The sequence below is a fragment of the Myotis davidii genome, unplaced genomic scaffold (assembly GCF_000327345.1).
Source record: "Myotis davidii unplaced genomic scaffold, ASM32734v1 scaffold462, whole genome shotgun sequence".
Taxonomy (NCBI): Eukaryota; Metazoa; Chordata; class Mammalia; order Chiroptera; family Vespertilionidae; genus Myotis; species Myotis davidii.
This window is the reverse complement of record NW_006293237.1, coordinates 410,796-422,620: the sequence shown is the minus strand read 5'-3', so window position 1 is coordinate 422,620 and position 11,825 is coordinate 410,796. Positions and strand designations below refer to the sequence as shown.

At 54.0% G+C, this 11,825-nt stretch overlaps 1 protein-coding gene across 5 annotated transcripts in view; it reads right to left on the bottom strand.

Annotated features, from left to right (window-relative positions):
- Positions 1 to 5,659: 5,659 nt before the first annotated feature.
- The window catches only part of L1CAM (L1 cell adhesion molecule), a 25,624-nt gene continuing 19,458 nt past the window's right edge, over positions 5,660 to 11,825 (bottom strand). For 3 of the 5 annotated variants that reach the window (XM_006766926.2, XM_015566012.1, XM_015566011.1), the window contains 12 exons: positions 11,704 to 11,774; positions 11,299 to 11,521; positions 10,362 to 10,477; positions 9,956 to 10,157; positions 9,739 to 9,861; positions 9,450 to 9,623; positions 9,232 to 9,351; positions 8,957 to 9,109; positions 8,174 to 8,308; positions 7,800 to 7,872; positions 7,686 to 7,697; positions 5,660 to 7,101 (listed from right to left, as the gene is read on the bottom strand). In XM_006766926.2, coding sequence (XP_006766989.1) covers positions 6,873 to 7,101; positions 7,686 to 7,697; positions 7,800 to 7,872; positions 8,174 to 8,308; positions 8,957 to 9,109; positions 9,232 to 9,351; positions 9,450 to 9,623; positions 9,739 to 9,861; positions 9,956 to 10,157; positions 10,362 to 10,477; positions 11,299 to 11,521; positions 11,704 to 11,774 — 1,631 coding nt within the window. In that variant the 3' untranslated portion in view covers positions 5,660 to 6,872. The remainder of the gene's footprint in view (positions 7,102 to 7,685; positions 7,698 to 7,799; positions 7,873 to 8,173; positions 8,309 to 8,956; positions 9,110 to 9,231; positions 9,352 to 9,449; positions 9,624 to 9,738; positions 9,862 to 9,955; positions 10,158 to 10,361; positions 10,478 to 11,298; positions 11,522 to 11,703; positions 11,775 to 11,825) is intronic. The other 2 variants (XM_006766928.2, XM_006766927.2) reach the window with 1 other exon arrangement.

The window sequence follows — 11,825 nt, the reverse complement described above, 5'->3', positions numbered from 1 at the left end:
CAAGCCCTACTGGATGGGGGGTGCAGACTCAGGTCCCCCAGTGCACCCTCAGGTCCCCTGGCCTGGCACCAGGGCAGGGGGTGTGGCCTGAGGTCCCCCAGCCCAGCACCGAGGTGGGAGGTGTGGCCTCAGGTCCCCCAGTACACCCTCAGGTCCCCTGGTCTGGCGCCGGGGCAGGGGGTGTAGCCTCAGGTCCCCCAGCCTGGGGCATGGGGTGTGGTCTGAGGTCCCTTGTCAAGCCCCACCAGGTGGGGGGCACGGCCTCAGGTCCCCCATCAAGCTACACTGGGAAGGGTCACAGCCTCAGGTCCCCCACCCTGGCCTGGCACCACGCAGTCTCAAGTCCCTGCTGATCGCTCCTTATAGCTCATTACAGGAACCCTGCCTCCACTGTGGGCGCAGCCATTTTGTGACAGTGTGATGGGGTGAGGGTCAATTTGCATATTGCCTCTTTATTATATAGGATGGCCAAGACATGGAAATACCTAAGTGCCTGTGAGTGGATGAATGGATAAAAGAAATGTACATGTATACAATGGAATGTTATTCCACCATAAAAAGATGGAAATCTGACCACTTGTGACAATATGGATAAACTTTGAGGGCACTGTGCTACTAAGCAAAATAAATCAGTCAGAGAAAGACAGATGCTGCAAAGATCTCACTTATATATGAAACCTAAAAGCATTGAACTTGCCCTAGCTGGATTTGCTCAGTGGATAGAGTGTCAGCCTGTGGACTGAAGGGTCCCAGGTTAGATTCTGGTCAAGTGCATATCCCTGGGTTGTGGGCTCCATCCCCAGTAGGGGACGTGCAGGAGGCAGCCAATCAATGATTCTCTCTCATCATTGATGTTTCTGAATCTCTCTCCCTCTCCTTCCCTCTCTGAAATCAATAAAAAAATATTTTTTAAAAACACCAAATAAAACACCCCACATTGAACTTAATGAATGCCTAAATTAAGTGGAACAACAAATCTCTCTCTCTCTAATCAGTAATAATAAAAAAGAATGGACAGTCAGCTGTACTGCTCAAGGTTCTGCCCCCTTGGAGAAGTTTCCTTTGCCATTGTCCTCAGGGTCGCCCACCAGTGCTGCTGCAATGCTGCAGCCATCTACTGGCAGATTGTGCAGAACCATCTGTAAACGGGGCTTCAGTTACTTCCTCCTCAGTCAACTGGTCGCACGAAACATTCCAGGAAGCAGGGACACGGTTGAGGGAGAGGAGGCTGTGTTGCAGGACTTGGTGACAAAGGAATCAGAGGCACTCGCTCATGCAACTTTGTGTGCTTTCTGAAACCACCCGAGTTTCCATCTCCCAAACCCCATTTCCATTCATTGTGATGCGCTGCAGCACGTGCTCAACCTATGGCTTCACGGGGTCAGACAAACACCCAGTCCCTGTTGGACAACTGAGGTCACATGGTCACCATTAGTCCTAAGAGTTCAGTCTCTACCAGGACCTGATAGCGAGCCAAAGGAGAATGGTTATTGACAGAAGAGGGTATGGATTTTCTACAAAACCCTAGAGGTCTGCACAGTGCTTCTCCTATTGTTCTTGCCAGAGACTCCACACCATATCAGTATTTTCCCAGACACTTTAGTTACTACAGCGGTTCTCAACCTGTGGGTCGCGTTGGGCGGTCGAACGACCCTTTCACAGCGGTCACCTAAGACCATTCTGCATATCAGATATTTACATGACGATTCATAACACTAGCAACATTACAGTTGTGAAGTAGCAACGAAAATAATGTTATGGGTGGGTCACTACATGAGGAACTGTATTTAAAGGGCCAGAAGGTTGAGAACCACTGCTAGTATTATTGGATCTGCTGGGTCAAAAGACCGGAAGAGTAGCTTGCATTGCCACCTGGACTCACTGCACAGTTCTCACTTGCTCTGATCCCCACACAAAATGGGCAGCCTTAAGTTAAACAGTAAATAGGTCAACATAACACACTCACATGGGGTATAAGTTTCAGAATCCAAAAGAGTCCACCAAACATTGTCCACACCAAGAAGTAGGAATGGGAGCAAAGAGTGACCCCAACCTTTCTGTAACACTCTCTTGCAATTTAGCCTCTATAACTCAGAGCTAGTAAGGATGAGTAATTCTGGCTGCCTGACCCTCCCAGAAAGATACCTTATCATTTGTCTGGGAGCTGAGGGGAAAGGAAGCTATAACGTAAGACTGGATATTCAAGAATTCATTGTCTTGGGGACACATTCTTGGAATATAAGATTTAATGCATTGTCTAGGACAGTGGTTGGCAAACTCATTAGTAAGCAGAGCCAAATATCAACAGTACAACGATTGAAATTTCTTTTGAGAGCCACATTTTTTAAACTTAAACTATATAGGTAGGTACATTGTTATTAACTTGATTAGGGTACTCCTAAGGCTTAGGGAGAGCCATACTCAAGGCATGTGGCTCATGAGCCGCAGTTTGCCGACCACAGGGCTAGGGCAAACATTCTTTTTTAGAGGTAGTTTGTGCAAGGTGCAGCATCATGTCTTTTACCTCGAAGAGGATGTCTTTACATGCTTTAGAGCATTGAGTTTCTAGAAACTTCCCTGAGATTTTCATGGGGTATATCTCCTGCCTTCTGATTTGCATATGTCTTACTAAGGCATTTATAGTACTTTCTGCTTCTAGCTCATCAGATTCGATCAGGATGATGGCATCAGTGTAGTGGAGCCGTGGATGCTGTGAGGAATGGTAAGATAAAGTTTCTAAGCACTATATTATGTCAAAGAGAAGGAGAGATGACATGGCCCATAGGCAAGACTGTAAAGGTATATTGTTGGCCCTTCCAGGTAAAAAGAAAGTGCTTCTGGTGGACTCTGCAAATCGCTATAGAGTAGAAGGCTGGATAGGGCAATAGCTGCTCTGCTTCAGCAAAGGGAGATCACATCTGGAACAGCAGCTGCAGTTGGAGTCAATGTCAGATTAAGCTTACATCAACCCACAGTCATTCTCCAAGGTCACGGTAAATAGACAAATTGGGATAGGAGAGATATCACCATGACTGCAACTCTCAAGTTCAAGACACTGATCGCTGCACTTCCCCCTAGGAATTACACCTATGGGTCCTTTCCCAGAGTCAGGGTTGATCTAGCATTTTGATATCATCGAATTTAGGCCACAGGTGAGTTCAAATGGAAGTCAACAAACCAAGTAGGCTGTTCAAGTCCCTTCCAGCTGCATGGACCCAGCTTAATAAATTGTGCCCAACCCACTGTTACATTCCATTCTCCTTGGTATAACATCCTTAGAATCTACTCCCACACATATTCCTCCAGGTTTCTGCCAGTATTTACTAGCAAAAAAAATCTTGCTATTCTTTTGTTGTAAACAAAAGTGCCTGTAGCACTAAACCATATTGAGAATGGACCTCAGTGTGGGTCCATTTACAGGGATGGTTGTGGTGGATTTTGAGGAGAATGGCTGTTCCCTTGCAAGGCAGCAGAGAGCTCTGTCAGCCTTAAAAATTCTCTTACTTTTTGTAGCTGTAGGGCAGACAGTGCTGAAAATCAAGCACCACGTTGAATTGTGTGCGTCACAGAATCCCATGGCAGTTGAATTTTCAGCTTCTCCACATTTCTTTTTTTTAAAATTATACCATTATTGGTTTCAGAGATGAAAGGAGAGAGAGAGAGAGAAACAGCAAAGATGAGAGAGAATCATGGATCGGCTGCCTCCTGCACGCCCCACACTGGAGATCGAGCCTGCAACCTGGGCATGTGTCCTGACCGGGAATCGAACCATGACCGAGCATGAAGCAGAGGACAGCAAAGTGAGTTGGGACCCAAGAGACAATACAGTAACTTAATAACTGCCATACCCACTCTCTGGCCCAATAACTCTCTTTCTAGCAGGTATACCCTCTCCCCACTCCCACCCCCAAAGACTGCATATATCCCCTGCTTTTTAAATTATTATTATTGATTTGAGAGAGAGGAAGAAAGAAACATCGATTTGTTGTTCCACTTATTTATGCATTCATTGGTTGCTGCTTTATGTGGTCTGACTGGGGATCAAACCCACAACCTTGGCATATCGGGATGATGTGTCAACCCAGCTACCAGGCCAAGGCTATCTTCAGCTCTTGTTACATAAGAACAAGGAGATCTATATTGAGGACAACAAGTAGTTGCTGCTACAGGTGGAGATTAAGCAGGGATGATGAGTGCAGATAAGTATTAAAGGTGTTTGTTCTAAGTAGCAGAGAAATGGGGCAAAATCTGGTAGGGCGTGCAGTGAGGAGCATTTTTAGTGATAGAAGCTATTACGGCACATTACGGGACTGACCAGCAGGTACCGAAAATGAGAGGTGTAGGAAAGAGAAGGGCCCTAGCTGGTTTGCCTCAGTGGATAGCAAGTCGGCCTGGGGATTAAAGGGTCTCGGGTTCAATTCTGGCAAGGGCACATGCCTGGTTGTGGGTTCGGTCCCCAGTAGGAGGCGTGCAATGATTCTCTCTCATCTTTGATGTTTCTATCTCTCCCTCTCCCTTCTTCTCTGAAATCAATAAAAATATGTTTTAAAAAAGAAAAAGAAGACACAACAGAACAATTCTTGAGTGGGTCACAGGGGTGGGACCTGGTGCCCGGGGTTGGGGGCTGACCTCAGTGGACTGGGGTTCACCCATGGGGGCCAGGAGAGGGCGGAGTGTTTGGGGTAGGGCTTCAGGGACAGATTTCATGGTGGGGAAATGATCTTCTGAAGCTTTCTACTCACTAGGTTAAAGATGAAACAAAGGCCTGAGGAGGCCCGGGGTGGAGAACCGTGCGGGGCCCTCATCTGGGAAAGCCGTGGAACAAACAGACTCACAAGTTCCCAAGACAGTATTTGTCGCTGTGGGGCTGCGTGAGGTTTACATGTGGTCATTCATTTAAAGTATGTATTGGTTTCGCCTGGCTGGGGTGACTTAGTTGTTGAGCGTGGACCGATGAACCAGGTCAGGGCACATGCCCGGGTTGTGGGCTTGATCCCCAGTGGGGAACTTGCAGGAGGCAGCCAACCATCGATCCTCTCTCATCATTGATGTTTCTGACTCTCTCTCCCTCTCTGAAATCAATAAAAATATACTTTCAAAAAATGTAATCGCCCTAGCTGGTTTGGCTCAGTGGATAGAGCGTTGGCCTGAGGACCAAAGGGTCCCAGGTTTGATTCTGGTCAAGGGCACATACCTTGGTGGCAGGCTCCTCCCCTGCCGGAGCCCTAGTCAGGGCTCGGTCAGGAGGCAACAAATCAATGTGTCTCTCCCATAGATGTTTCTCTCTGTCATTCCCTCTCTCTTCCATTCTCTCTTAAAAAAAAAATTAATGGAAAAATATCCTTGGGTGAGGATTAAAAAAAAATGAAATCAATAAAAGCATATAAAATAAATAAATCAAGTGTGTACTGGTTTCAAGGGCTGGGCACCGAGGGCAGGCACTCATTAGACAAGGAAGAGGCTCCTGAGGCCTGGCCCCTCTGCTCCTTCCCCTGCCCCGCTGCAAGAATGAGGGGTCCAATGGTGGGAGTAGCCCAGAGCTGCCTCCGAGGCCCACCAGGGGCAAGAGGGGCAGGCAGCGAGGCCTGGAAGGGGAGGTAGGACTGGCCTACCGCAGGCACTGAGGGGGTGGCAGGGAAGTTGTGCTCGGCAAAATGACAACAGTTCTTCTTTGTTTCCAGGTTTTTATTTGCCTGTTATAATTCTGATATTTATATACATATATATATAGACTTTTTTGTACTGGGCTTATCAACAGACCAAGCAAAGGCAGACAGGGAGATGGGGCTGCCGGCAGGAGCACAGCAGAGCTGGGAGAACCCATCTTTCCTGTTTGTTGGCTGTTTGAATTTTTCCTGGGATGGGATCAAAGCTAATTGCTAGAAAACCTAGAAACCACCTAGAGACTCAGACATCTGCCTACACACTAGTGGCATATGGGGAAAGGGCAAGGCTAGGAATTTTCAAAGTCACGGTGTATTTACATTCCCAAGGTGGGCAGAGGGAAAGGCCGAGGGGGGAAAGTGTTCAGACTGGGGGTGCGGGGCTGCTAAGGGGTCCTAGAGTGTGGTAGCGGCTGGGAGAGGCGGGGGCCACGGGGAGTGGGGAGGAGCTGTACCCGCCCCGCACCCTGGCAGTGATGGAGGCCACTTGGATGTTGTCTGGTGGGTACCGAAGGCAGCGTGTGTAATGGAGCTCCTGAAAGCCAGCCGCAGGGCGGGGTGGGCGGCGGGAGGAGGGTGATACTGGCGCGTGGGGACTCTGGGCCCCCCTGATGGCCTCCTCTGCACCCAGAGCCAGTTTACCCAGCCCCGACCCTGGTTGGAGCAGAGATGGCAAAGAAAAGGGAGCAGATGGTGGGGACACCGAATTCCATCCTCAGTCCCAGCCAAGCTGGCCAAGGAGTGGCTGGGGATGAGTGTCAATCGTGGTCCTGAGGAGGTCCCACCAGGCAGCATCTGGGAGACCCCTCCGGGACCGTCCCCGCTTCCCCTCCTGGGCCAGCTCAGCCTCCGTCTGCCCAAGGCTGGCGAGGCAGCACCTGAAGGCTCCTGACGTGCGAGTGATCAGCCGGCCCCCCGAGCTGGAACAAAGCAGTGTGTGTCCAGCAAGGAGTGCAGCTGGGTTTTGGCAATAAAGTGGGGTGCGGGTAATCAAAAGGGGGTCAGGCAGTGAACTCTCTCCTGCTCCCAACTCAAGCCTCCCACAGGCTCAGGGCCAGAGAGTGGGGCGAGGCCTGGTGGAGACAGGGAGGGGCCTCGGTCCAGAGGTCAGGGACCCAGAACGGGCATCGGGCCGGGGGTCTTGGCCTCCGACTCCCCTGCGGCCCGGCCCTGGGCTGCACCCCACCTGCCTCGCTGGGCTGGACCCCACTACTCCAGGGTCCCTGTGGGGTTGATGGGGGAGGCAGCCCCCGAGCTGTCATTGCCTCCTGCTGCCTCCTTCTCCTTCTTGCCGCTGTACTGGCCAATGAAGGAGCCGTCCTCGTTGAACTGGACATCCACGCTGCCCCCATAGTCAGCCAGGCTGTCATCACTGCCCAGGGGCTTGATGTCTCCATTGAGGGATGGCTGGCTGCTGAAGGCCTTCTCCTCGTTGTCACTGCAGGGGCAGAGGGTAGTGGGGGAGGGGGGGAATGGGAGGCTGCCCAGGAGGGGCCCAGCAGGTGCTGGCCTGAGGGAAGAGGCCTGACTGGGAGGTCTGGTGAGGCCCCAGTGGCCCAGGCTCTGTCTGCTTTCCATTTGCTCTGAATGCAATGGGGACAGGTTCATATGGAGGTTCGCATCCTTGACATACATCCGTGAGGGCTCGTGGCATGCACACCCCCAGAAGGGCAAGGCGTGAGATACCCGGAATCCTGGCAGATGCGTTTAGCCTGGGGGCTCATGGGGCCTGGCTCCTTGTCTGTACATGAGACAGACCCCTAGGCAGCTGTCAACCCTTGCAGAGCCCAGAGGGAGGGAGCTGGGAAGGTGACAGCCAGGCCTGGAAGGTGGGTGTGTGTGTGGAAGAGGAGCTGGAGGGGTTGGCTTGTCCCCGAAGCAGGGAGCTGCCAGGTCAGAGGCTGGGGGAGCTCAGAGCCTGGCAGACAGGGCCCCGGTCTTCTAAGCACATACTGTCCACGGGGGGGAGAGGGTTCCCTGCCATCAGGGTCTGATAGTATCTTCCCACCACCCCTGCCTTACCTCTCCAGGGACCTGATGTCACCCAGCAGCACAGAGAAGAGAGAGAGACAGCGTCAGATACAAAAGCGAGGGCGGTGCTGGGCAGCTGGCCGGCATGCTCCCACCCCAGCTCACCTGTACTCGCCGAAGGTCTCGTCCTTCATTGGCCGGGCCTCAGAGTCCACCTGGGTATCCTCTTTGTCTTTTACTGAAGACACAGAGAGGAGCTGACTGCTTCTCTGCCCCCAGCCTCTCCCTGGACAATGGGCCCCACCCCCAGGCGGGAGACACAGGCCAGGCACCCCCTCTGTGCTCTGAGCACCCCCAGCACTGTCTCAGCAGCTCTCAGGAGCCAGGAAACTTTTAAGGGTGTACCCGTCACCCCACACGGCTGCCATTTGCTCTGGGCCCCTGCTTGCCCCCCAACACGCCCATGCCGTCCTGCCAGGGGATCAGGGACCCAGGGGGACTTGTGAAAGGGACACAGGGTGGCCCAGGGTCAGGGTTACCTGAGTACTTGCCACCCTTGCTGCGCTTGATAAAGCAGAGGATGAGCAAGATGAGGAGCAAGAGGATGATGGCGCTGACGAAACCGATGAACCAGCCCTCAGTGGTAAAGCCAGGGGGAGGGAGTCTCACTCGGCCTGAGGGGGAGGGCCCGGTCCCAGGTGAGACAGAGCCCCAGGCACTGCCCCCAGGTTCATGGCGTTGTGTGCGGGCCTCACTATTGTTCACGACCCCTCTGCCCTCAAGGAATGGGTAGGGGCAGCAGCAGGCCTGGCCCACAGACATCAGAGGCCTATAGCTCCTAGCCTGTAATTTATTGATTTCAGAGAGGAAGGGAGAGAGGGATAGACACAGCAACATCAATGATGAGAGAGAATCATTGATCGGCTGCCTCCTGTATGCCTCCTACGTGGGATCAAACCCACAACCCGGGCATGTGCCCTGACCGGGAATCGAACCGTGACCTCCTGCTTCCTAGGTCGACGCTCAACCACTGAGCCACGCCAGCCAGACGAGGGGTGCGTGTAATTGACGCGAGAGGGGGTACCCTCTGGAGAGCAGGAGGCAGGGAGGAAAACCTTCTGAGAAAATGACTGCCTTAGAAACAGCTAAAACAGAAGGATATTAAAATGGGCTGTTTCAGGAGCCTGGACTTCTCCGTCATGGGTCAAGGGGCATCCAGATTCTGGGAGGAGAGAGGAGCCATGGGGCCTAAGGTGGTGGTGGCTGAGCTGGGGACAGAGGGTAGCTAACTGCGTGGTGCCCCGAGCTCCCTGGGGCCTCACCAGTGCCGTTGGTCTTCACAGTTGTTTCCTGCAAGAGCACCGTCTCCTTGAGCAGTCGGATCTGGTAGTCAGTACCCGGCTGCAAGTCCCACTGTGTGTAGGTCCTCTGGTTGTAGTTGACATACTGCGGCGGGATAGCATCCATTTTCTCATCTGCAGGAGCGAGAGGGCAGCAGGGATGGGTGGGAGTCCCGGGCAGCACCTTGCTCCACACCATCCCCAGCCCCTCTGGGCCCATAGCTCCTTCTCCCCCCAGGGGCCTCATGCGTGCTCACCACCCAGGGGTTTGAAAAAGATCTGGAACCCGAAGTTGCACTGGCCCTCCTTGGGGACCCAGGAGACCACGCTGTAATTCTCGCCGACTGAGGTCGAAATGTTGCCAAAATCTTCGATCCCTGGGGAGCGAGAGGAGGGTGTGGGACCTCGAGGCAGCTCAAGGTCCGCCCTCCTGGGCCTGGCTGCCTGACGGGGCCTCCTCAGCGCTCCACCTTACCTGTTAAGCTCCTGGTGCCTCCTTCCCGAGTAATGGCCTCGCCAGGGCCCTGCTTTGTGGTGGCCTGCAGCTGGAAGCGGTACTGCAGGTGCGGGCTAAGGTTGGTCAGGTTGTACGCTCGCAGCTCGGGGTCCGAGAGGTTGAAGGACAATTGCTCCTCGCCCCCGTCACCCACTGCAAGGACAGGCAGGGAGGGAGTGAGCCCTGGCAGACAGCTCTACCCGCACCCCAGTTCCCCTCCAGCTCCCGCTCAGGCTGGGCTGAGGCTCTGAGCCCCCGACATCCATACGTGGCAGGCAGGACAGCACGTAGCCAGTGAGCACGCCGTTGTGGCTGAACGGAGGCTGCCAGTGCAGCAGGAGGCTGGTGTCGGACTGGCACTCCAGGTGCAATGCCTCCGGGGGGCCGGGCACTGCAGGGCACAGAGACGAGTAGCAGGTCCTCGCCCAGGCTCGCCCTGGGACAGCGAGGAGGGGCCAGGACCGGGCACGGAGTGCAAACCTCACCTCCCTCTGGGGTGCTGAAGGTTGTCTCGCTGGGGGGCCCCAAGCCCCGGCTGTTAAAAGCCCGCAACTCCAGGCGATAGGAGCTGTAGGGCCGCAGGCGATCCAGGACGGTGCTGGTGGTGTTGGCGGGCACCACCACGTGGGTCTCGTGGATGTGCCTCTTGCTGTGCCTCCTCTGACTGCCCATCCACCAGTACGTCAACTGTAGGTGGACAGGAGATCCCACAGTGACCCCCGGGTAACATGCTACCCACTGCCCTCAACGGGGACCCTTTCCTCACAACCCAAGGACTTCCAGAAGAGCAGCTGGCAGGTGGCAGGGGCCCACCTCCAATCTTCTCTCACTCTTGGTGGCCTCACCCCTCACCCCGGGGATCACCCCACCTCCCACACCTCGGACCCTTACATTGTATCCGCGGAGGTGGCCCTTGACCTGGGCTGGATCCACAGGCCACCACTTGACCAGCACGGTGCTCGCGTTGAGAATTTTGATGTCTTCCAGCTTAGGTTTTGCCTGGGGATCTGGAAGCAGTAATGTGGATGAGGGCCTGTGGCATCCTGAGGCCAGTCCAGAACCCTCCCTCGGGGCGGGGGGTGGGGATGGATTTGGAAGCTCTATGGGGGGCAGGCAGTTGAAGGGCAACAGGGCATTTGCATGGCCTCAGGGTCGGTCTCTCTCTCTCTCTCTCTCTCTCTCTGCAGACTGTTTATTAGTTGAAAACAGTAACTACAGGGAGGAGTAACCAGAGAAGATCTTGACGGGATGATCAAAGCGAATATCTCATGTTTCAATTCAAGGGAAGGAAAGCAGCAGGACCCCCTGTGGAATCCTGGACTGCACCCTGGACTGGATCCTGACTGGGCCCTGGACTGGATCCTAACTGGACCCTGGACTTGATGCTGACTAGACCCTGGACTGGATCCTGACTAGATTCTGGACTGGATCCTGAACTGGACCCTGGACTGGATCTTGACTAGACCCTGGACTGGACCCTGGACTGGATCTTGACTACCCTGGACTGGATCCTGGACTGGACCCTGGACTGGATCTTGACTAGACCCTGGACTGGACCCTGGACTGGATCCTGGAGTGGACTCTGGACTAGACCCTGGACTGAACCCTGGGCAGGGGGAAAGACAGCACTGACTAGTACAATTGGAATATTGACTGCCAACTAGAGAAATGTATTGTGTCGATGGTAAATCTCTGGACTTTCACAATGGCACTTTGGTTACGTAAGACAACAGAATATTCTTACTCCTATGAAATGCGCTATTGAGAGGTAGGGGCTGGGAGGGAGTGGGCTGTGAAGGCACACGCGGGCTCCACACCCGCTACTCACAGTCTTCCCCAGAGTAGCCAACGGTGACCTGGGGCTCGGGGCCCTTGCCCTGGCTGTTGATCGTCTGGACCTTGATCTCATAGGGCACAAAGGTGGAGGTGTTGGACACCACCAAGAAGGGGTCGCTCACGATCTGTTCCTGCCAGGCCCCTCGCGTCCCCTGAGGGCGCCACTGGACACGATACTGAACCTGGGGGGCGTTCCAGTCCATCCACCTGAGTGGCTGTAAGGGGCGAGCAGAACAGGAGCTGGTCAGCCAAGAGCAGTCCCCTCCTGTGACACACCCTCACCTGTGACCCAGCCTCATATCCCGTCATCCTCTGGTCCTTAGCACAGCCAAGGGATCGGCAAACATGTGGGTCCTGGCATGATGTCCCGGGGCGAGCTCAGCCCAGGCCTCCTCACCTTCCAAGTGATGACCATATTGTTGGTCTCGTTCCCTTCCCCCTTCACGTCCACGGGGTTCTTCTCTGGGGCTGGAAAGTAATGTGTCGTTAAAACATCAATGCTGGGGCCCAGCTGACGTG